The 25,670-nt window shown below is 37.1% G+C and overlaps 3 protein-coding genes across 3 annotated transcripts in view; 2 read left to right on the top strand and 1 right to left on the bottom strand.

The window, feature by feature from the left end:
- The window catches only part of LOC109032441 (sodium-independent sulfate anion transporter), a 32,837-nt gene extending 21,985 nt beyond the window's left edge, over positions 1-10,852 (bottom strand). The window contains exon 1 of the mRNA XM_019044569.2: positions 10,531-10,852. The gene's annotated coding sequence lies outside the window, so the exon portion shown is untranslated. The remainder of the gene's footprint in view (positions 1-10,530) is intronic.
- A 148-nt stretch (positions 10,853-11,000) lies between these two features.
- Positions 11,001-16,952, top strand: ECSIT (evolutionarily conserved signaling intermediate in Toll pathway, mitochondrial). The gene is made up of 4 exons (XM_019044572.2): positions 11,001-11,996; positions 12,821-13,047; positions 13,849-14,068; positions 15,375-16,952. Exons 1-4 carry the CDS (start codon positions 11,381-11,383, stop codon positions 15,680-15,682), a joined length of 1,371 nt encoding a protein of 456 aa, XP_018900117.2. The 5' UTR covers positions 11,001-11,380; the 3' UTR covers positions 15,683-16,952.
- A 2,129-nt stretch (positions 16,953-19,081) lies between these two features.
- MED21 (mediator complex subunit 21) lies at positions 19,082-25,654 on the top strand. Its single transcript, XM_019044678.2, has 4 exons — positions 19,082-19,360; positions 20,537-20,645; positions 21,741-21,841; positions 23,367-25,654. Exons 1-4 carry the CDS (start codon positions 19,319-19,321, stop codon positions 23,613-23,615), a joined length of 501 nt encoding a protein of 166 aa, XP_018900223.1. The 5' UTR covers positions 19,082-19,318; the 3' UTR covers positions 23,616-25,654.
- Positions 25,655-25,670: the final 16 nt, after the last annotated feature.

Raw genomic sequence — 25,670 nt, 5'->3', positions numbered from 1 at the left:
TGAAAGGATAGTTCAAAAAGACGTGTGAGACGGGAAAAACATCGGGCACGTTTTGACGTTTTCGCCAAAAAAAGTGGGGGAGCCCCTGCGCAGGAGTCGAGATCATTCACAACCCAAACAAATTATAAAATTCAGAGAAATGATGGCAGGGTTCTTCTTGAAAAAAATCGTTGAAACGGAGGTCGACCACTACGTACATGGAATGCAATGTTGTTGTTGTTGTTGTTGTTGGGTTTTTTTTTTTTTTTTTTTTTTAAATAATTCACCTTTCGCAAGACTCGGAATTTTGTAATTTTGGTTCAGGATGATTTTTAAGGGTTATGCGGAGAGGCTATCGTCCTTTCCTCAACTAAAAATTCAAAATCTGCTGAGATTTTTGACTTAATCGATGCGATACATCGCACACCAGTTCGACCACTTCATAGTCCAGGCAAACAAGGAAAAGAGCCTGCAAAAATCCCGGGTAGCAATGTTTTCATCGATTACTATGTAATTTTTGACGCTGAATCCGAATTTCAACTTTGCGCCATTAAATTCGGACCGGAAAGTTGCCAAATTTGGCAAAAATGGCCTAAAATCGGACTTTTTCCCGGATTATGGCCTGTAACTTGCCAAAAATTGATCTGACGATAATATTAGTTATTTTCAGAAATAAAGCTCGTTCAATTTCCTATAAAAAAGTTCCTATAAACTTTTTTGCTCAAGGCAAAATCAAGCGCGCTAGCGGGCTCCGAACTTTGTAAAATGTGCGAAAATTGCGCATACTGTAATGTGTTGGGTTATCCTTATTATTTACATCAATTAATTTCACTAGGTGTAAATTTTATCATCTTTATTTAATTTGTCCAGAAATTACTCGTCGGAGGATTAAAACAGGAGACATCGGGCAAAAACCGCGAAAAACACAATTTTTGCTCATTTTTGAAAGTTCGGAGCCGGCCAGCGCGCTTGATTTTGCATTGAGCAAAAAAAGGTATAGGAACTTTTTTATAGGAAATTTAACGAGCTTTATTTCTGAAAATAACTAATTTTATCGTCAGATCAATTTTTGGCAAGTTACAGGTCATAATCCGGAAAAAAGGCCGATTTTAGGCCATTTTTGCCAAATTTGGCAACTTTCCGGTCCGAATTTAATAGTGCAAAGTTGAAATTCGGATTCAGCGTCAAAAATTACGTAGGAATCACTGAATGCATAACTACCCGGGATTTTTGCAAAAACCGCAAAAAAACGCATTTTTCGTTCATTTTTCGAAGTTCGGTGCCCGCCAGCGCGCTTAATTTTTCTTTGAGCAAAAAAGTGTATAGGAACTTGTTTATGGGAAATTTCACGAACTTTTTTTTTAAAACAACCAAATTGTCGTTAGATCAATTTTGGACAAGTCACAGGCCATAACCCGCAAAAAACCAAATTTTCGCTCATTTTTCAAAGTTTGGAGCCCGCCAGCGCGCTTGATTTTGCCTTGAGCAAAAAAGTTTATAGGAACTTATTTATACGAAATTTAACGAGCTTCATTTCTGAAAATAACTAATTTTATCGTCAGATCAATTCTTGGCAAGTTACAGGCCATAATCCGGGAAAAAGTCCGATTTTAGGCCATTTTTGCCAAATTTGGCAACTTTCCGGTCCGAATTTAATGGCGCAAAGTTGAAATTCGGATTCAGCGTCAAAAATTACATAGGAATCGATGAAAACATTGCTACCCGGGATTTTTGCAGGCTATAGCCCTTTTCATGGCTTATTTGCCTGGACTATCAAGAAACCGGGACGAAAAGCGCCTTAAATATATCCTTCGGCTCTGAGAAACAGAATGCTCAATCTATCCTTTATTATAAGAGCCTGTGGACACCTCACTTTTATCATACATATATTATATTATGCTTTCATAACAATAAGCTGAAATTTAGAATTCATTGCGTTTTTATCCCTAATTTTCCTATTAGTAAGGGGGTGGTCGACGCGACGAGTTGTCCAAGCTCTCGTTTCGAGTTCAAAACGGCAACAAATGGTGTGCGCGTGTATTGGACAGGGAAATGACACTATCATCTTCCTCTGTTCGGTAAATCTTTCAGTAGCGCTGCCAAATTTCGATGATTGGAAGAAAGTGCGATTTCTTGCACTTCAAGTCAAGAGTTCACATACAGTTTCTTGATCAGTTGATTATCGATTAATCGAATTTTAAGATGATCGCGAAAATTCAGTAATCGATCAGTGATCCAATCTAATCAAAATTAATCGATTGATGAGCATGATTTGAAACGGTAAACTTTCAAAATAACGACCTACGCACCTTAGGATACAGGTGTAAATCAGCATTATTGTTGAGTTTGAGAATAAAAAAACACGTGTGCTGAGCATCTCCGATGATAATTTAGCAAGTTTTGACATGATTATTTCCGAATACATCCTCCTGAAACTTATCCATTTTCAATTAGAAATTAATAATCGATTAAACAGTTAATTAAAGTTGAAAGTTTAACAATCGATTAACTAATCGAATCGAGTCACATGAGATGGAGCTAGCGCAGGTGGTTACCATAATTTCTTCATCTTCCGATTCCCTGACTATCCCTGCCTTTTTTCGCTCGTTACAGATGAATCTATTATGCATAATGGGTGCCATAAACTTGTTTGGAGATGTAAACCTCAATTATTTTTCGTGCGTAATTCTTGTGCTCTTCCCTTTCTTCACTTCCTAGGGATTGGATCGCAGGCAATGGGACAACAGCGCAATGGGCTCCCTAAGTCAGACGATGCAAGGGATCGCTGGCCTGGCATCAAGCCAAGGCGAGGACTTAACAAAAATAAAGTGTTAAGTTGACAGGAGGTATTTGACCTGGTCCAAGGCTCGGGTTTGCTCCCGTATACGATGTTCGTGTTTCATCTTTTGAAAAAATAGGCATTGCATCGATGGCCAAAATAAAAAATGCACATCTCTGGTCGCGATGTTGCAAATCTTGGCTCATGCCTTATTTTCTTACAAAAAACCGACCATTAGTCCTAAATGAAATTATTTGTGAAGATTCGTCTCCCGTTGAAAAGTATTCATGATGAAATATGAAAAATACTCAGGATTACGGAGATATTTCGGTTTGCTTTTTTTTAAACGTTGCAATTAAGATGCAGCTTTCGACTTACCTCAATCTCCGATTCAAAAATATTCATGATGCGATGAGAAAAATACTCATGATTACGGAGATATTTCGGTTAGCTTGTTTTTTTTAAAAACGAAATAAATACCTAAAATTCGGGAATTTTATAAAAGTTGCAATTAAGACGCAGTTTTCGACAAAAGTCAATCTCCCGTTCAAAAATATTCATGATTAAATATGAAAAATACTCATGATTACGGAGATATTTCGGGTTGCTTGTTTTTTTTTTTTTTTTTTAAAAAAAAAACAAAATAAATACAATTCTGGGATTTTTTAAACGTTGTAATTAAGACGCAATTTTTCACTTCAGTCATCGTTATATAGATGATTGTATAAACTGATACACGAAAAAAATTAAATGTTGATTCAGCATTTATACTGTTAAAAAAATGTCCGACAAGTTTCAAATGCTGCTTTTACAATACAAAAATGCTAACGTAACATTTTAATTTGTACGTTTTGCAGCGGGCGTAGTTACGTTAGCATTTGTTGAAATGTAAAATCAGCAATTGAAACTTGTCGGACATCTTTTTAACAGTATAAATGCTAAATCAACATTTAACTTCTTCTCGTGTAGACTTATGTCCGTGAATATTCTTGGAGATTTTCGAGGAAAAAAAAAAAAAAAAAAAAAAAAAAAAAAAAAAAAAAACTGACGATTCTCTCGACAAAATGTAGGTAGAGGAAATTTCGAAGTCAGAAATATGAGTAAGACAACGTGCGAAGTAAGATTCGATCGAACGATCGCTGCACTTGGCCCCATTTAGTGCACTCTTCATTTCAGGGAACTTAGACCGGGAAGCGAATGGAAACGTCGGAAAACAGGGGAAGGCCAAAAAACAATGACACACTGTGGTTACAACTTTCTCACGGTTCGATGCGGAATCCTTCAGTTTTACCGTCATAAAATCATCGGAAAACAATACTGCAGTCCTAAAGAAAAACGCCCTATGAATATTTAGGCGTTGCCACATTTCTTCGGATAAAATGTGCACTCTTCGGGAAGTTCGCTCATCAAATAACTTCGAAATTTTCAAATTTTGATCGCACACAGGGCCGGATTTACCTACTTGCCGCCTATGGGCCGCCTGTATTTTGCCGCCCCCTTTTCACTCGTTTTGAAACATCAATAAAAACCATCTAGTGAACGTGCCGGAGGGGGAGGGGTGCATAAGACGCATTTAATTGTGTTGGGGACATTTTTTGCAAAAGCCCTGTCAACACTACTAGTAAAACTTCACGGAACTTTCCGCGAAAGTAAGGTTCCGTAAACCTATCTCTGTGTGAACAAGGTCTCCCATTTGTGAGAAATGAGGTAAAAATTACACAGAAACAAACATAAATGTATAGTTTAAAAATAACGCAAAAGTTGAACGGGTTCGTGTAAGTTACAGTAGCGGCTCCCATTTTCGTTGTTGGAGATCTCTATAGGCTTGACGGGGTCGCTACCGCTCCTAGTAAAATTTTAACTTCCGCCGCGCTGACCGCACTGAGTTTGGCGCAATGCGTGAAGTATTCCTACAGTCTTGTGGGCGCTATGCGTTTCACGCCGACCACTGTTGACCGCACTGTGTTTGACGCAATGCGTGAAGTATTCATGCAGTCTTGTAGGCGCTATGCGTCTTACGCTGACCGCACTGTTTTTGACGCAATGCGTGAAGTATTCATGCAGTCTTGTAGGCGCTAATATGTGTTATATGCCGACCGCCGCGCTGAGGGGTTCTCCTTTTCATCTCAAGTCTTCATCATCATTGCTCTCTGTGCCGCGCCGCTCCATGCCGAATCGCGTGTTTGGTTTCTCTCTTAACTCGACTAATTGAAGGTGCTGTCTCTTGTATCGCCGAAATACGACAGAATTAGAAATTCCTATACTCTCAGGAAATCAGAGATTTTGTCGCTTTTTCTCGTTTGTAATTTTTTTTCTGAATCCGCTTATTTTTTATACCTACATTCAAAAACATTGCAAAATTTGCAGCCCCCTGATTTTAACGCCATGGGCCGTGGCCCATGAGGCCATCCCCTAAATCCGGCCCTGCGTGCATAATCTGGTTCATCTAAAATATTTGAAGAGAAATATTCATGAGATTTCTCTAGATTGAATATGTATTTAAGTAAGCTCAGGAAATTTGTCAACATTCAATGTCTCATGCGGCGTTTTCCCTCTGCGCGGTAGAATATTCGGATCCGCACGAAAACCGCAAGTGCATGCAATTGATACGTCAAGGCTTTCGTAGCGACTATTTTCATTTACTCAATATTCGCAATGTTGCAAAAAAATCCAAATCAAATTGCGAGCAAATTTTATCAGCATGATCATGCCAGGGTGTTCAATTTTAAAGGGCTGCAAGAGAGAGGGGGAGGTGTCTTCGGTAAGTAGATGACGAGGAGTAACAGGATGCGAAGGACCCAATAATTGACGAGCTACGCGCGGAAAAACCGCGAGACCATTTTTGCGGACGGAGGCGGGACTGAACTCTTTGGTTTGGCACAGAAATGACACATCTCCCGTTGATTTTCCCGGAAAGATAGGTGTCATTATTTCTTTAAAGCTTGGTAGAAGAGCGGCGAAAACGCGACTGCGTAGTTTTTTCTAGAATGCTAATCTTTCAGGCGTGTAGGAAATGCTAGGTCAAGTTTCAAGTGGTCAAATGTGCAAAGACTCTTAAAAAAAGTTGAATGAACAATTTTTAGGGGTAAAAGGCAAAAATCAGTGGAGAAAAGAAGGAAGAGGTAGTCGATTTTGAGATCTCAACGAAACTTTAAAAAGCCGAGTTGTTTCATTGATTTTCTCGTGACTTTTTTCAAGAAACGCCCCATAAAATTAATGATGTGAAGATATTAACTATAGTCGAAAGATTCAAGTCCAAAGGTCTGTTTTTTGTGCGGCGGGCTTAATTTTGAGAGGATCTAAAATTACATCGTGCCTTAAATTCTTCATTTATACTTCGAAGACATCTCTTAAACATGAATTAGCTCTACAAATCATGCTCAGCACATAGCTTTACCAAAACTGAAGCACAAAGGATACTCACATCCTATATGCCTATATGCAACTTTTCGTGCCTAGGAGATATCTTTGTAGTATAAACAAAGAATTGAAAGCGCTTTGCCATTTTTGATCATTGTAGTAAAGCCCGCCGTTGGCGTCGCATCACGGAAGTGATGAGTGCCTGGACAGTCAAAATGCCTGCACTTTCGTGCATGTGCAACACGGACATCCATGAAGCTCGAATAGTTGCATCCAGGAGTTTTTGTGTAGTGTTCGTCGCATTTGACACAAACAAAGGCGCTTTCTTGCTCCTCTGATTTCAGCATTGCCTGCTGGTGCTGACGAAATGAAATATTACTGATTCTGATTGCGACATTGTTAAGTTTCCGAATAATGCATAGATTTCTTAAAAATGCGACAACGTTGCCGTCTTAAAATGTGGGCTGCGCCTCCGATCTAAGAACGTTGAATGTGGAAAAGTCGTTGCGTGATCACTTCAGAAAAAATTAGAGCGCGCACCTCAACAAATCCGTATTTTTTTCTCGCTGAAGAGTTAGTGAAAAGTCCGGTCTGCAGTGCTCATACTTAAAACCATTCTCATTAAAAAAAAAAAGAAAAAAGAAAGAAAAAAAATCGAGGAATTTCAAAGGTTTGAGTCTAGTCGAATATAACAAGTCCTCAGACACATCACCACACTCAAAAAAACATTTCGTGAGACTCGGCCTGAGAAATACTCAGATCTCACTGATACAAGAAACCGCTTCTTTTTTTAAGCATATAGATCGTTTCTAACAAAAAAGCTATCTGACAAACCGATCTCTTAAGAGAGCAAATCTTACGCCGAACATTAACTTCAAAAAGCGATTTAAGTACTGGATTTAAGCAACGGAAACACCAGTAAAAACTAGGCTTTCTAACTAAAATTGGTGAGCCGACGACTTGTGTGTCATGGCAAACAGGTCACATTGTTTTGTTGACTTGTTTTTTTTGTTGTTCTTTTTTTTTTTTCGTTAAAAACAATCGGCACAGATAATTTTAATAATCAACACTTTTCTTCCGTACTTTTATTTTCCGCAAGGGCAGATCATTGTTATACCTTACAATGGCATGTTTCTGAGATTGTCCTAATGAATTTTCCATGAGATTTGTCGAAATGCCCTTTCCATAATGCTACGGGGAGGAGCTCTGTAAACCTCTCTCAATCACACCCAAAGACATAAAGACGGAGCGGAGCGCTCGTATCTAAAAGCACGGGGAAAAAGTGAAGCTAGGTTCGGCGCTGCGCGCTTGTGTGAGTGTGTAAATGAGCGCGGGAATCCATGGCGGCAAACGGAAATTTGATTTGAACTTGTCCTCTTGATTTTTCCTTATTTCTTCTTCGAAACGTGTTTTAAATGCTTAAAACGATTATATTAAGAAAGTTCGGTCTGCGTCCTAATATAATACATCTACTTTTGCTCGGTAACAGGCAGTAATCTCACATAAAGTTAGTTTTCTTCTGCTTATGGTGGTTCTGCAGGTTCAAACAGGCCGTTACAGTTCTAGATCTACGTTACTCCCAAATGAAATCAGTCGGTCGACGACGGACCGAAACTAACCTAAAGTTAATAAAATATGAGTGTGTACCTGAATTTGGGCAAAAATCAACCTAAAATACTTTGTTTCCGCAATTTTATTTATTAGTTCCCGCCCTACATTTGAATTCAAACTTGTCCCGATTTCGCCGCCAATCCTCTAGCCAATAGTAGAGGTGATTGAAAAGAAGCTCTAGAAGCTTCATTTTTTGCTTTTAGTGCTCCGTCTTTATGTCTTTGATCACACCGCAAACCACATGGGGCCTCCCGAAGACGGTTATTAATATCTACCGGCACGGTTCAAAATCCTGCGTTTGATTGGCCGATCGGAAAATGGGAGACATTTTTTCGAGTTGGCAAGGAAGCTGATCGGAGTCGAATTTACGAGTGTCCGCGAGTGAAACCAGAGGGGCGGCGAGGAGCCGCACTGCCGTGCTAAGGAAAAACGCCGTATGAACCTTCAGGCGATGCCAAGTTTCCTCCGATAAAAACCGAATTTACTGAGGAAATTTTGAATGTTATTTTCCGACATTTTCAGACATTTTAGGAAGAAACTTTATCTAAAATATCTGAAAAGATCACGTAAAATTTGCATAGATGTTGTCAAAAATACGTGTTTTATCAAGGAAAATTTGGCAACTCTCAACTGTTCATACGGCGTTCTTCCTTAGCACGGCAGCGTAGGGGGGCTTGGCGGAATGCATCTTTCGATTCTGAACGCGCTAGCGCGGGACGGCGCGGCGGCGGCTTACGAGAGGAAAAGGTAAAAAGGTAAATAAATAAGAACCCCGAGGAATTCAAATTCCGACTGCTTCGCTGCCAAATTGCATGAATAAACCCCGGATTTTCCAAAAATCGCTTACCGACGATGATACAGTCAGCTCCAGCAGGCAAAATGACGTGAATTTGAAAGTTAAAGAAATGCATCTGAACCATTTACTTAGGTCTACTTAAGTATTGTAAGTTTATTTCCTACGAAAATGAAAGTAGGTTGAATTTTTGTTAGGGGGGGGGGGGGGGGAGAACTGACAAATATATGTATTCATTATCATTATACTGAATGCATCCTCAGTTTTCATGAAGAATGTTCAAGAAATATTTTATTACACATATTTTTGAACGGTTTTTAAGAGATGTAAAAAAGTGCTTTTTAAGAACCGTTAGGTACTAAAGGTTCTTCAAATAATTTTAAAACTTTTTAGAATTAAAAAATGCATTAAAAAAATAATATTAAAAAACTCCTAATTTCTTAATTTTTTTTTCCCCCACACTTTCCTTCAACATTTGAAGTGTTTGGAATCAACAGTTCTTTCTTTCAGACTTTTTAACTTACCTACAGGTTTTTAAATTCAAAATAGGTTTTCTGCAACTTAGAGTTAAGTACTAAACTTTAAAATTTTCTTTGAGTTTTTTGACGGTCATTACAAGACTAATTTACTTACTAAAGCTAAGTATTTACTCAACCTAAGTAGTTTAAAATAAAGTAGAATAACAGGCAGAATTTCAAAATGGAATGTAGCTTGGTTTTATGTTAAAAAATAGAACATACTAAAGCAAGAGGAAACTAAGCAGCATCCGCCATAGTTTGGCTGATTCTGGGTATAGGTACATAAAGAAATATATTTATGATGGGTTCCTTTAATAAAATCATTGAACACCTGCCTTAGTATGAAAATCTGCAAACTGATGCAGAGGGATAAAGACATATTTCTGAAGTGCAATAATAAAAATTTGGATAGGAATGTAAGGATTGTTAATGTTGGTTTAATATTTTGTTCTAGAAAAACAGCAAAGAAATTCAAGATATAAATATTTGTGTTGGACACCTTTTATGCATTCAAGATTGTTTTGTGGTGCCCCAAGTATATAAAGTGACCATGTACTAAAAGAAGGGAGTATTAAGGATGATAACAGTACTAAAAGAAGGGAGTATTTAGGATGATAACAGTGCATGCAAGAGACCAGGGACCCACTCACAGATAAAGCCAATCGCAATTTTTTCTCAGACTTTAGTATACACACAAAGGTTTAAAAAGTATCAATGTTCACTGAGAAACAGCAAAAAAAGTATGTTTCATTGGTATATAGAACTCGCGTCAGATAAGTTGACAGTTGCATATGTTCTGTTTGCAAGCGGCTGCATTGCAGTTGTCCAATAGTCATTGGTGATTGACTGCAGGCAAAGCTGCTGCTGTGAGCAAAGACACACATATGACGCTCTACTGCGCGTGGCAGTGAAAAGTGTTTAACTGTCGACTTGTCTGATGCAAGTTCTACCTACTTTCCCATACTTACTTCTCCCTCTACACTGTTTGAAATGATGACTTCTTATCATTGATAAGTCGTTAAAAAGATAATTCAGATGGTTCGAGTAACCTAGACACAAAACAAGAGCAAAGGGAAAGCAATTGTTCAGTAATGTAATTACCAATACCAGAGCTAAAACTGGCTGTTTATATGTAAAATTCTATACTTGTTAAAAAAGCAATAAATAGAGGTGAAGGTAGAAGATTCATGAAATAAAAATATTGCCAATTTTTAGCGCTTCATAATACGATTTTTTCTCGACGTTTCTACTTGCCCAAAAAGCCTCTTTCACGGTTCCGGCAACCGTACTTAATTTTTGCCTGGGGGTGCCCAGCACCCACGTAGAACTTGCGGATAGTTGATATTGTTCCTTAGCCATTGATATGCGACTCAAGTACGAGAGATGCAAGGAAAGAGCAGAAGCATGTGCTGTGGGTAAGTTTAAAGGAATAGTAGGGAACAAATAATAATGAACGCATCTGCATCGTGTAGATTGAGCTGCAGTCATACCTTTAAGTTGTAGATCTTGAGCATTCTTCAGCCGCAGACATAAAAGATTAAGAGCGACAAAGATAATCTGTTCCAAGCCTAGGAGGGATTGACACTTCTTGATCTATGAAGGTAAACACACTACTTTCGAAAGACACGTTGCACTAAACAATAACGAACAAACCACTATCGGAAGAACTCAAGCTCGAAGCTTCGCGCAAGAGCACGCCGTAAACACTGCTTTCTCGAGTGTATGGAAGTGTATTCATTTGCGATTCGCGTTGTGTTGTCTGCTGGTGCTAGTCTGCCAAGTGACAGTAACAACGCGTTCAATGTTTTGGTTTTGATCCGGTACTTCTTTTATCACAAATCGCAATCACAAATCACAGAAACTTGCCAAGCAGCGAACTCTAGCTGCTGAGCAGTAAACTAATTATGACACAGTGAATTTTCATTCTTTACCTGTAGCAAGCTTGCAAGTACACATAACCTCAACCTCAACCCGGTTTTGTAAACAATAAGCATGAAAGCATGAAATGTAAAGGAAGTGAAGTGAAGTAATCAGCGAGACTTTCATTCGTACTCTTGACACCAGTTAAATCAAAACTAAGTGTTTTTCATCATTTCACTATTTTATAATTTCTCCTCTGTATTCTCTGCAAGTGTTGGTGCTCAAAACAATGTCCTTTCATTATCACCGTCACTCAAACGTGAGTTGGCCTCTGAGTGTGGACTGATTAGTGTTTGCTTCAGATCATTTCTTTCCGGAGGACCAGACCGAAGAGTCTTTTTCTTGTGGAAAGTTACTAGCTCTATTCTTTCTTCCATGCTCATCACCTAAAGCTGTTTTCATATCAAAACTCTGCCAGTCATGTCCCGTCGCTTTTTGAGTCTCATACAAACAATCAGATCTGGGATTAGTGCGCAACAGTTTACAAATCAAGTCGTCAGTGCCAAGTGCTTGTATTATGGCATCTCTCCTTTTCACACCTGCTCTAACTTATTACAAAAAGAAAATACAAAAAAGCAGGGCGAAGAACATGCCAAAGATGAGCAACGGGAAAACCATGATGACTCATCTGACAATAAGGATCAACAGAGGCAAGAACAGGATCAAGATAAAGACACACAATTTGGCAATGAGTCTGAGTCCAAAGGCTCGAAAACTGGTTTTAATTTCAGCCTTGTTCCAGTAGATGATTTTTCTAGAGTTGAAAATAAGACCAAAATAGCGTTCCATGATGCGATTGACATCTATAAACGCCGCACTCCACCTACCGGCACTGAGCATATTGCTTTTATCTACGCAGCTTTGAAACACATGAAAGAATTTGGAGTTCATAAAGACCTTCAGACGTATAAAGCTTTAATAGATGTTTTGCCCAAAGGAAAATATGTCCCACGCTCCATGTTTCAATCAGAATACTACTTTCATCCCAGAGAACAACAGTGTATCGTTGACTTATTAGAGCAAATGGAGGATAATGGTAAGTTTAAATTTTTTCATCCATATTAAGTTAGATCTGCTCACTTACCTTTCTCATTCTCAGTAATGTTCATCAGGAAGGCAAATTCAAGGAAGCGGGTATATTTGACCTCTTCGTACGTAGAACTGGGGAGAAGAAAGGCTGGACAGAAGTCACATCAACCTGAATGCATCAATCATTAGTTGGCCCATTGGTTAGCACCTAACTTTCTGCTGAGTGGTGCCATTTTTTGATGTGACATTTGTCCAATAATCTTTTCTTTCCCCAGTTCTAATACTTTTTATTTCACTTTTTAACGCACCCGAAAGAATAATTATGTGCCATTTCACTTCTCAGTTATAACATAACTATGATGAAATGTGTATCTCTGTTTGCAGCATCAAGGATTTCCTGTTGTACTCTATTTCCTACATAGAAGACTACTTTTCGTCATTTATCTAAAACTTTGGTGACTTTTCTTTTCCATGTAGAAAATATTCTGTGATAATTAGAAGCCGTGATGTCAGACCAGTCTTCTTTTAGTAAATAAATTAAGAGCATAGATTTTGAAACTCTACAGCCAAGATACACATTTTTGCAGTTTCACCAATGATAAGCAATGCTCAGCATCCCTAGTTAATCTTGCAAATTTGTGTAAACTGAAGTGTAATCATCCTGCCTTTCTGATTGCCTAACCTTTAGTATAAAAATTACATGAAGTAAATACAGAAAATAGTGATTCCGTAAATTTTCAGGTAGGTAGCCGAGCTTTCTATACATCATAGATTCTTTTTTATCAGTTTGGTGAACTTGAATTTTATCGACTTTTTCTCTGTTTCGTGAAGCTGTAATCCCTGATTGGGAAATGGAGACAATGTTAGTCAACATATTTGGCAGGCGAGGGTATCCTGTAAGGCGCTACTGGCGGATGATGTACTGGATGCCTAAGTTTAAGAACCTGTCTCCTTGGCCGCTCCCATCGCCTGTTCCAGAAGACACTTTAGAATTGGCTAAATTAGCTATAAAAAGAATCATGACAGTCGATCATCAGTCAGAAATCACTGTCTTTCAGGTTGGTATTTGTGTAATTTGCCTCTCATGATAGATTCTGATTTTGCCAACCCAAAAGTGTTCAACAAATTCTGAAGATCAGTCAAATTGTTTTGCTAATGAAGGGGGAATATGTTTCCTTAAAAATTTCATTCATTCTGTAAAAGGTAAATTTTAGAGTTACAAAAAGTTAAAACTATTACTTTAACTGTATCTCATAGTGATATTTGGTATCATCAAATATTTTCAAAGTTATCTTCAAGAGCATGAATCCACATGCAATGTTGCTACATAAGGAATTTCTATTAAGTGCGTGTGCAAATACTTTCAAATGCGTTTATTTCACTTCAAGTAGGTACAAATATTACAGCCAATTGGATCGCGTCAAACAGAAAGGAACCAAACCACATCAGCTATTGCCAAATTTAACTGGGCAATGTAATTTTTTACATGAAAACGGTTGTGCGGATTTTTGTGCAAATTTCAGTGAATTTTCTCCATACCTAGTACAAAGCAAATTCCTTAAAAGTTTCAAAGGAATCTGCACAGATGTTCTCTTGTAAAAAATTAAATTCCCCTGTTAAATTTGGCAATAGCTGATGTGGCTTGGTTCCTTTCTGTATAACGCAGCCCAATTTTAACAAGACTTCAGAAAAGTTTGACAGGATTTTCCTGTATTCATAGGGGCATCATGTTCAAACAGAATTTTTTATAAAATTCCTTAAAATCCTCCATTTTGAAAAATATCTCAGTTCTTTTGTTCCTTTTCTGAATTGTATCAAATCGCTTTTTTGTTTTTGACCTTTGTCTCTTTCTGTTTTAGACTAAAGATGTAGAAAATAGCATAGATGACACATGGATTGTTAGTGGGCAAAGTCCAGTACAACGAAAACTTTTGGAAAACCATCCTGTGAACAAACCCATTTATGTGGAAGGTGGCTTTAGAATTTATCTGAGGGAAATGCCTATGCTGTACTTTATTCTACGAGCAGAGCCCGATAGAAATAGAAAAATTCCAGTGAGAGATGATTACAAAGCAGACAGTAAGTTACTCTTTTTCGATAACTTTTTAACAAAAAATGATAATTTACCGTAGGAGGTTAATTCCTGATAAACTGATGCACGGAGGAAGGGCCAGAAAGAATAATTTTGTCATTTCAAAATTGCAGTTCAATCGTGAATTGAGAGATGAGTTTTTATCCATGAAAGTTGCTGAATGTCAAGAAATGGAAAAAAAAAAAAAAAAACACTCTGATAGTGTAACAACTTAGACACTTTTAGTGTAAAGTGTAACACTTTTAACAACGACCAGTGCACACCGCGAGTCTGCAATCCTTGGATCGAAAGATACCCTTGAATGGTACCTTAGTCTATCGGGTCATTACTGTTGGAATTTGACCATCTTTTTCTGATCGACTATAACTATAACACGAACCTCTCTATAGCTAGGAAATTGGTCGGTCTCTTTGAGTTCTCGTTGTAGGGAGAGATTAGTGTTTTATAATTTCTTTCTCCAGCTTTGGCATAAACAATTTAAATTTAGAACCAAATTATAATGCTCAACTGAGAAGCCATTAAATTGGATGTCAGCCCTTTCTGCTGCACTGACAGACGTCCCGGCAAACATGGTGGCACTGTCAAATTTTGTTTTTAATGTAACTAATACAGTGTAACTGTCACTTGAAAGTGCAAAATATAAGATGATAGAAAAGGCGAACTTTCAACTTTAGAGATATGAGGTAGAATTAGTGCAGCCTTAAAAGATTTCTTGACTTTGGAGAGACCTTAATTGCTATAAATGTCAAAACGAAAATGTATTGCCAACTGCGGCGACGTATCTTTCTAATGGCTTTTGCCAAGAAATCAAAATTTTAGTTCAATGTTGCAATTTTTGTAAACATTACCAACCCCTTTTGAAAAATATTGCAGGAGATTCCCATGATCATTACTAATTCAAATACTGCCCAGGAGTGTTCTTTTGCTTCAAATTTGGAGTTCGTGATGTGTAACGGACCGAATATTCTCAGTCTTGGAAGTCTCATATGTTTTAATAAAATGATAACTACTCATGTTTCTATGCATGATTAAGCTCAGGGTATGACTCTGGAATGATGCATTCCTTTTGATCCATCACCTCGATCATTCAATCGTCAAATCGTTCAATCGTTTCAATCGTTTTGCCTTTGGTTGCTCACAGTTTATGGTGACATGACTATTCCTGTCATCATGGAATCACCCCTAACATATTTCCAAACAGATAAAAAGTGTACATCTTTCTGAAACAAGGGCCCAAATTTAAGTTAAAATTCATTATTGGCTGTATTCATTTCCTCTCCTCCTTTTTTTCAGATGTCTCTCAGCTCAATTTTCCGTACATAGCAACTGCAGGAGCATCTGCTGATGATGATATAGTCAATAAGCCAACAGTACACGAGCAAGAGGATGGGACCTTTTTTGCTGTTTGTGCAACTGGCACATCTAGTAAGGACTCACTTCTCAGTTGGATTCGATGCTTAGAGAAACATGGCAATCCTAAGCTTGGAAAAGTATCTGTTTTATTTACTTTCAAATCGCCAATTGGTGCAACTGTTTCTATTGAAGATGAAAATGAAGGACAGAAATCCGTAGACCAAGAGAAACCTCCAATTGAATCATAGTTTTCATCCTCTTAAAGAGTAGAGTAGGCTCTACCGTTTGCATGTAGGTTTCTTTTTCCCAAACCTAATTGATAGTGCATAATCTTCTTACTAAAACTTACAAGATGACTTGAAGTGAAAGATTATACCTGACAAAAAGAAACTGAGTAATCATGTTTTGATAGCTCATCCGCCCTCAAAATTGTTATATTTCTAAATTCTCAACAGAATCTGGAAGAAAGAGGACAACCAAAAAGAGAGCGAATTGTGGGAATTTTCTTCTGGTTGAATTTGATGAAACTTAATCTTGTTCATATCCATATTCTCATCATCCTGAACAAAATTTCTGCTACGTGCCTGGAGATCGTGTGCAACCTTTTCTAAGATGATCCCAGAAGTATCATTGATTTTATCTTGAATGATCAGAGTCTACACAGAATTTTGGCAGTATTTGACTTGACTTTTACTATTATCTAGAATTAGGTATCTCGATGGCATTACATTAAACATTCAAGCACCCACCATGACTTCTGTTAGAAATAGAAATGAGAGTTCTGCACTAAAGTATCATCAAATTGGGCCAAAAAACAATAATTTCCACAAGATACTTGCCTCCTCCTTTTCTTTTTAGTCAATTTCTAGCATACCCCTTCATGTCAGAAACTCTGCAAGCTCCAAGTATTTTGTGCTTTTTCAATGAGTATCTCCGAAGCAAGTATCCTTTTCCTCCTTTCCCTCTCCAACTGTACTTTTTTTCATATCTAAGTGAAGTACTTGGTGGACTTAAGAAAAAGACGGACTTGGATTGACAATCTCATCGCGTGATTTATTGAGCCAAACACGCGTACCAGAAAAATTGTGCTGTCGAGCATGCAGGATAACAAAAGACAATTGAGCCTGGCCAGAGGCTAAGGACATGTGAAGAACACACAAGGTTGCATACATTGGTTAGACTATTTGGGCGGGTAATTCAAACATAACACTGAGTATTACTGAATGTGAGCAAAAAGTGCATTGTTTTAGTAATAACCAATGTAAAAACTGTGCAAACAATCTTAGTGATTCCTCTATAGATGTGAAATCGTCAAATCGATATCTAAAAATGGGTTTTAAAGAAAAATCAATTTCATCGCTCTCTTGTGAAAGAAGATGTGTGTGAATTATGTTCACATAGATTTGGAAAAAAAGAGCCTTCCATTTTTGAACTGTTTAAAATTTGTTTTTGTTGCTATGAGTTTTTGTTTATATTATGAAAAAAAAAATAAATAAATAAAACAAAAAATGTAAAACATTTTCAGTAACATTGGCTCTATTTTGCATTATCTCCTAAATCAATCTAACCATTCGGTTAGAATCAGTACACAGATTCTCCCAACAGAATCCCTGAGTCTGATGCTACACTTCGACTGATAAAAATGCAAAGTTGGACCAATTACTTCAAAAAATTAAATTCAGGTCAGTGCTGTAAATAAAAATGGATTCTTGTTTGTCAAATCATATCCTTTCCTTACAAAATGAAGTTTTTCATTTTTTATATATAAACCCTTGAGGAAGAGAACATTTAAAAAAACACCAAATTTTGTAGGGGCAAGGATCTTGAAGTAATCAAATTTAAATATAATGTTCCCAACCACAGAGTGGGTAGGTACACCTTTCCCTAATGATGGAAAATTCGAGGGAAATATTTTTTCACAGTTTGATGGTCTTACCTAGTAAAAAACTTAAAAACTTCGTAGGTGGCCTTGCAACAACTAGAAGTTGCAAGGTGTAACAGAAAATAAAATATTCTGCCATTAAGCACTCTTTAAAACTATGTCCATATTTTATGACTTGCTTCGATTGAAGAAGCCTTTTTCTTATTTTTCCAAATTTGTTTATGCTTTTAAGTTTTTAGAACCCCGCTTATATTTTAAAATCGGTAGCTGCCTTTATTTTATTCGAAAAAAGTAGGGTCCCATATTCATCTAAATTAGGTCAAATGGAAATAATGATTGCATATATTCAGAGTGTGGTTCCAAGTGCTTCTGTGCTGTGAAATGGGAAGAAAATATGTTCTTCCCAACAAAATTTTGAGATAACTATTGACCAAAATCTTCTATAAGAACTCTACTCCTGATTAGGAGAAATAAGAATGAAATTGTCATTTTAAACCAAGTTGAGTGTATCCAGAAAATTGGACATAGTTTTAATATCTAAATTTAACAAAACATTTAAAGTATGCTGTATAATTTTTACGTCTTAATTTGTTGAGCGCTTTAGAGTTTTGAAGTTCTGAACGTGGCAACATTGTCTTGTCGAAAAATGTCGACCTTTTGCGGATTTTTGCACAGGAGGAGGCCTTGTCACAGGGAACACTAAGTATATCTGAATATGATCAGGGTTCATGTAGAAATCAGCGCTTTTGAATGCCCAACCCACTCTCTCTCAAACAAATCTTTCGGTTCTAAGTAAGTGTGATGTGCTTCAGCAAATGAGCCTGTGAGGTAGAAAAGGAATCATTCAAGATTAGAGGCAGTTCATAAAATGCGTAACGCTTCTCTAATTTTTCGAATACTCTCTCCCTCTTATAAAGTATTAACGTCAGTCCCAGCCTTTAACAGGTAAAAGGAAAAAGATAAAATCCTCTCCTTGACCCTTCTCCCCTCATTCTCCAGAGCAAGCACTTAGTTTATGAACAGCCCCTAAATAAAGGTACCTACCTACCTCAGAGTTTGGAAAAGTTGATTCTGCATCATTTACTTAGTATGAAGAACACCAAAACATTTCCAAAAATGACCCATCAAGAGTAAGTTAAAGTCATAGAATGAGTAATTGCATAAAATACAAATGAAATTTGCAGGCGTCATTGTCAGGTTTAGAAAAAAATCATTTCAAAATCTGAAAACATCATAGGTACCTCCTTATATCCCTATGTTTGACTCATTGTCAGTGATTCTTGTCTAGAAGCAAGATGAAATCCCAAGAAAGTATGCCCATAGCATTGAAAAATGGAAATCGATATTTTTGACCTCAAAGTGCGGTGTTTTCATAGCACTAAACAGAAACTGACTGTAAGTGATAAATTAATACTCCTTATTACAACGCAAATAAAAGTCAAAATTTGAATACTCTGTGATGAAGATACTCCAACTTGTCAAAGATGGTCAAAGTATGAATTATGAGGTTGAATTTTGTTTGGATGGAGTGAATATTTCACAGATACTCATTGAGTTTAATTGGTTTTTATTTTATCCTAACTAAAGACAAATAAGGAAAATGATCGGTTGTACGTGGGCACGACTCGTCAAAACAGTCAAAATGAGCTTTCATCGGCGCACCTTTGAAGAGCTCCTGATGCAACATGCAATACATCAATCCACTATCACAAGCGAGAAGTTTAGTGTAAAAGGGTAAGGGTTGGCGTTCTTGGATTTCCCGTGAACAATAAACATTAAAGTGAGGTTATGTGTTATCTTTCCCGTCCCAAGCGTGAATGAAATGAATTTGTGAGCAAGTAAATGAAGTAAATCAAACATGGCAGTTCTAGGAACGTAATTCTACAAACTTCATTTTAATATTCTCCGATTCCAGCAAGTGGTCAAGTCTCTGCACATTCACAGTGTTTTATTTCAGTCATCTGAATTTTAGTTGCTGTTGCAGAACTTCATCTCATATCCAATGGCAGACAGACTGACGCAGTTACAAGATGCTGTCAATCAGGTAACTTTTCCTAAAACTTCATCTTTTCAATTCTACTGCCCCACTATGCTTTAGAATGTTATCATTCCTAATGATCCACGAGTCACTCAAAGGGGCCTATTTAAACAAAACCACTGTTGTGCTGGTTACCTGGCTGAGAAATTCTAAACTTAGTACGTAAAAGATTCCACGTCTAAAGGGTTGATGCAGAAAATCGCTAGCTTAGGGATGTCATTCAACTATGTAACCCCTGTTTCCAGAATCAGTCTGAATATTCTCTGATAGTGAGTATCGAGCCCATACTTATTCAGACTCGTGTTTTGTAAAATTGATTTTTTCAATAAAATTATAAAAATTTTTACATTTTGTTCACTTTGTCTGTGTCAACAGATAATGGCAATATTTTTCTCTTACATTTTGGGTTTTTGCAAGTAATTCACGCTTAAGTACCTGGATTCTCTGATTGAAAAGCTGCACTTATTTAAGTAGTATTTCAAGGAAAGAAATTTTCTGCGATGAATCAATTGTATTGTTAGAAAATTGTTTGACTGAAAATCAAATCTTAAGAACTGACCATTTAGGGGCAAAATTTGACGTTCTCAATGAGCTCTGTGTCAGGAGCTAGGTGTCATCTTGAAATAGCTGATGAAAGTCAGCATAATTCTCGAGGTGTCATCAGCTAAGTTGGTACAATTGTTTACTTTCTGTCTGCAAGTGACTGTGTAGCCGCTAACACACATACACTCCGAATGTACATTCTGGCCTACTGCGCATGCGCGAGCATTGAGAATGTACATTCATCATTCTCTTGGAAAAGAATGTACAGGTTGATGAGAAGGAGAAGAAACCTGCGATGATCTTTTACTCATTCTTTTAACTTATAGTTGTTCAAGAGAACAAAATGAGGAACATTCTCGATGCCCGCGCATGCGCAGTAGGCCAGAATGTACATTCGGAGTGTACATGTGTTAGCGGCTTGTTGCAGTCATCCAATAGCAGTCAAGGTTTGATTGCGGCATGACTGCTAGCTATGCTGCCGCCAAAAAAGAGATGGGAATTGATCTACTGCTTGCAACAGCCAAAAGCTAACAGTTGTGTCAACTTAGCTGGCAATACCTCTATCATGATGCAGTGGCAGGTTCTCGGAAGCTCTTTTGATCCTTTGTTCTAACTCCTTTTTTGTATCCTAAATTACAGCAAGCTGAACATTTTTGCAACAGTATTGGAATTTTACAACAAATGGCACCACCATCAAAATTTTCTGGTTTTGATCGAAGTGGATCTCAAACTCCTCAGCAACAAGATGGTAATTAATATTTTGTACTTCTCTCCAGATTCTGTTTAAATTCTTGATAACTGAATTATCGTGAGCTGTTAGCTCAACAGACAGATGGCAAATCGGATAAAAATCTTTTTCAGGTATATTGAGGGTGAAACGCAGAAATGCGTTTCTTGGTTGCGTTGTTTCAAAACCTCTCCCAATTTATTTCATGAACATCATGGCTTGGTAATTTTCTATGTAGAAAGTGAAGTATGACGGAAAGTCTGCAACACCGCAAACTGAGATTCGCATTTCTGCAGTTTCACCATCAACATGGAATATTTCTCTACATGAAATCCTTAAAGGCTTGCTATTCTTGATAAAAAACATTTCTCTCATTAGAAATGTTTGTTGTCAATGTTGCAAGGTGCAACAGAGCTTGCCTTATGTTCAAGCTTTATTTTTCTTTATCGAAAGTTATCACTTAGTTTTCTTTAAATTTTCTTGTAAATAGTCCAAAACAGTGGCGTCATTTCACCAAAACCTCGGGTCAAACAACTTCCTTCTCTATTTTTTCAGCTTTTCAAAATAACAGGGTAGGTACCGAAATAAATAAACATCATAATTAGGACATACAACATTAATTTAAAAATGCACCTACTTTGTTTTTCTTTCTTGCTTTCTGAAACACTGGGGGGGGGGGGGGGGTCTTTTCTCCCCCAAATGATGCCACTGGTCGAAGACTGAATCAATTACCTATAAACATGAATCACACAAGAAATTAAAATGTACCAAAAGTGCATTGTCAGATGCAAGTTTGTCTCTTCAGAGAATGAGAGATCGTTCATGAATTGAGCCTGTTGAAAGGGGAGATCACAGTATTAATAGGATACCTAAAAAGTAAATTTGGAGAAGGGTCAGAGTAAGCCATTGCCCATTGGTGAAAGAGTTTGGGTTGCAGTCTGCAGTCAGTCCCCATGGCAGAATCATTAAATGGGATTGGTCCTGTCATTCTTATTCATTTTATTTTATACTTTTACCTTTTTTCTTACGTATCTTTACGCTCCTGTCCTTTATCAATCGTCTCATAAAAGCTGGCACAATTATTTCTCCCTCTTAAAGATATTCCATTTATTTCAGACTATCCACACATGTTTGCTATATTGATTGCGAGGTGTGCAAAAGATATTGATGTTTTAATTGAGTCCCTACCAAGTGATGACTCCTCTCCAGAACTTCAGGTAATATTTTCTTAAAGTTTCATGCCTCTCTTTTCCATTGTTTTTCAAGATTGTCTCTCTTTCTCACAGAATAATTATTTATTTTGAAAGAAGAATCAGTCTTGCTAGTCACAAAATCGTTTTTTGATCATTTCAGATTATAGATCAGAAACAAATAATAAGATTTATCAGAACACCAAATTTTCATGTCCAATATTGACAAAAATATTATCCTTCAAAACTTACAGCGCATGACATCATCCATCAAAAGTAGTATCATCTGTGGTGTAGTGGTTGTAGCGCTGGCTGTATAATCAGGAGGTCCAGGGTTCGATTCCCAGCTAGGCGACCCGAGTTTGATGGTCTCAAACAACGGTTGCCTCGGGCTGGTACATAGTAGGGACGGAGGAGGGCGGGGCTCCAACTGAAAGCGCAGGATTACTACTTGTGTGGTATTTGAAGAAGAAGAAGAAAAAAAATTATAAATTTACACATTGGCACTGATTGCTTGATTTAAACCATGAAAGATTCCAAGGTGGACAAAACGATTGTACACACCACTGCTATGTATGATGCTATTTATGCTATTTTTTAAACGGTGATATCTTTGTAATATTGAAAGTAGAAACTCGTGTTGGAACAGATCTTATTTTTTGCTTATCTATAAGCTGAAACCATCAAAATACGATTCTACAACTAGCGCAACTGACCTATTCTCAGTTATGATCAATGAAAGCTTAATACATTCTGTTGACATCTGCTCACTGTATCTCTTCCTGATTGACCCAGTAATTTTTACTCACTACCAATTTAATTAGTGGACTTTTGATTTTAAAGTTTAAAAAACTGGCGGAAGTAAAGTCATAAAATTTCTTTTTGAAATGACATATAGTCCACTGGCTAAATTACTTAATTCAGAAAATTCCTCCATGGACTTTTAAAAAAATGAGGGAATAAAAAAATCTAGAATTCTAGACACCATTTTGAACAGTTACTGCATGCAATCCCTGAAGTAAGAGCACCCTACCGTCTGCTCTTCCTCAAGATACTTTTGCCTTCATTTTCTATCCATAATTTTTTTAATGTCTCGTCTAGTGTTAAAAGTACCTCAAAAATAGCAAGCTGCAATTAGTTGAGCTTAACTAATGGTTATTTAAGCGCCAGCAGGATACAAATACAATGAACCAGGGCATGAGATTTGTGAAGTATGCCATTCAAGATGTTTTGAGACTCAACTATCATTATCAGCCCAAGTGCAGCCTTGGTGGAGGGGAAACCTCAGATGTTGCAATGCACTGCTCCTTGTTGTGTTCTTACCTTTATCCGTCTTTATGCGACCAAGCGCATCAATTTGACCGCAAGCACCGCATATACCAGCACATTAGTGCACGTTTTCTCATAGAATTATTTGATCATAAATAGGGTACTAAATTCACTTATTCTTCAGGATTTAGGAAATGGATTCACTCATTCCCTTTAAATAGCCCATTTTGCAAATATTTTTAGCTTTCTGATCAGTGGCTGATCATATTTTGATTTTACCCAGGTTGCTAGTTTGAGGCGACTAGAGCAAGAAAACCAATCTGCTGCAGAGCAGCTGGAAGAGGTTGTTCGCAAAGGCGAAGCCCTCATGGAGCAGATCCAGGCAGCATTGTCAGACATCGCGCAACGGCAACTTGAAATGCAGCAGCTGGTCAATGGTTGCCCATCCTCCGTCAGTGCAACATCATCCACCACAACTAGCGACAAACCAAGCACATCAATGGTGAATGGCATTAGTAGCAAACCTGCGTGAAAGATCTCCCAATGTAATGGATTTGTGCATCTCAGTCTCAAGGAAAAGTTGCAATGTATTTGTCTTAATGGTTTTTATCAACAATTTGTTTACTCATTTCGCATGCTCTCTAGAGCTTACACCTGACTAACTGCAACTGTGAGAGAAGATACACCACCTATCTTTGATTCTGCCATTTTTTTCCTGCTATTGCGTGTTGGTTAGTTTACAAAGGCTCTCAATAAAACAAAGAGGTAGCCAAAGACAATTTTGAGCCAATTCTTGGAGAGTTCTTGAAGTAATTTACTCCCTTTTTGAACATGCTTTCATCGAACTCACTTGGTAATTATTTATTTTTTCACAAAAATTTTTGGGTGAAATGTAGAATAATAACTCTCTATGATTTTTGTTGAATTTTAACCCTGAAACTCCTCTATGTAAATCATCGAGAGGATTGGAAAAGAGGTTTGGAAGCTCCTCAGTCTGTTGCGCAACTTTTCTGCAAGGTTTACTTTCATGCATGAATCCAGTTGTATCTTTTTAACAATTGTGTTAGCTGGATTGTAACAACAGAGGTGCATAAGTTGGCCGTAATGTATGTACTTCTGAAACTCTAGACATTACAGTAACTTATTAATTAGATGATGATACTGCTCTAAGGTGCTACGAAGACTGCCCATAGTTGATTCTGAAACATTTTAATAGAAAGTCAGGAGTAGCCATCAATACAGAAGAGAATGCGGCTAACAGTCTGAGATGCAATTAGTTTTCAATGAGACAAAGTTTTCCTATTGGTTGTTATGACAAACTTTCTGGAAAAGTTGCACCGTGCAAGAAGTCGTCAATTGTAGTCGCAGTTTTGATATCGCTCATTTAATGGAGCTCCAGTGCTGAAAAACACCAAAAAATCGCAGAAAGATTAATTTTCTACACATCACCAAGAAATAGCCAGGGGAAAGTGAGTTCCTACCAAATGAGCTCAATAAGAGCTTGTTTGACAAATTTTCAGTTACATTTTAAAAGTTCCCACAAACCACATGTTTTTTCAGTAAAAATAGAGCAGTTATAGCCAATGATGGAAACGGGCCAATGTTGACAATGGCCAAAACAGCCAGTCATTGTCAACAGTGGCTAAATGATGTAGCCATTGATGGATTAACTTTCAAACACTTGCAATTACTCCATTGTCTCAGATCTCTTATTTTCAAGGGAAAACGAACCAACCATTTACATTGAATTTTCTTGTGAATTTTCTTCACCCACCAGAAAAAATCACACTAAATTTCATGGAAGCATTTTGATAAGTTTTTCCTAAAAAAAATAAGGTATAATTAGAGATTTTTAAACGCTCCAATTGAAGCACACATTTTTCATATTCAGCCATCGATGTCTTGTTTAAATCAAGTAAAAGGAAAGATAATAAACAGATAAAAATACAGAAACTCTAAAATGAAATGCTTGGTTCATTTGGGAAGCGGAAGAGATGAGGCAATTGTTAGTATATCAATACAAGTCTAAAGATCCGCCATTAGGACTAAACCAATTAAATGCAACTCTGTAATTAAGCTGTATTATTTTGTAACTAGATATTTTTATGATGTTTTGTCCTGTGAACAAAGTGTACTACGAGTAATTACCTAGAATAAAAATGAATCATGTTTTGTAAATATATTTTTTTAAAAAAATTTTCCCCATAGACCGTTTTCCTTCAACTACTGCATAGAATGTTCTAAATTTGTAATCTTTAAAAATCAGGTCTGTTGGCTAAAAATAAGAGTTTATCCTTTCATAAATTGTTTTAAAAAATACCTAAATTTATTTTGGCCAGAAAACAACTATGATAATTTTTTATTCATGGCAGTATATAGTTCGAGGCTAAGTCCTCTCTCAATCCTCTATGACATGGTGTTATTTAGTCGTAACATAGCATTTTTTGGGGGTCTTTAAAAATTGCCATTTTTCTGAGGCATAGAGTTGAAAATTTTTATCAGTGTTTTCATTTTGGAAAAAATGATAACCAAAATTTTGAAATTTTTAAGAAAAACTTTGGGATTCCTCATTTTTACAAAAACTGCA

The sequence above is a fragment of the Bemisia tabaci genome, chromosome 2, assembly GCF_918797505.1.
Source record: "Bemisia tabaci chromosome 2, PGI_BMITA_v3".
Taxonomy (NCBI): Eukaryota; Metazoa; Arthropoda; class Insecta; order Hemiptera; family Aleyrodidae; genus Bemisia; species Bemisia tabaci.
Note: the sequence above shows the minus strand (reverse complement) of the source record. Positions and strands in the feature narration are given on the sequence as shown.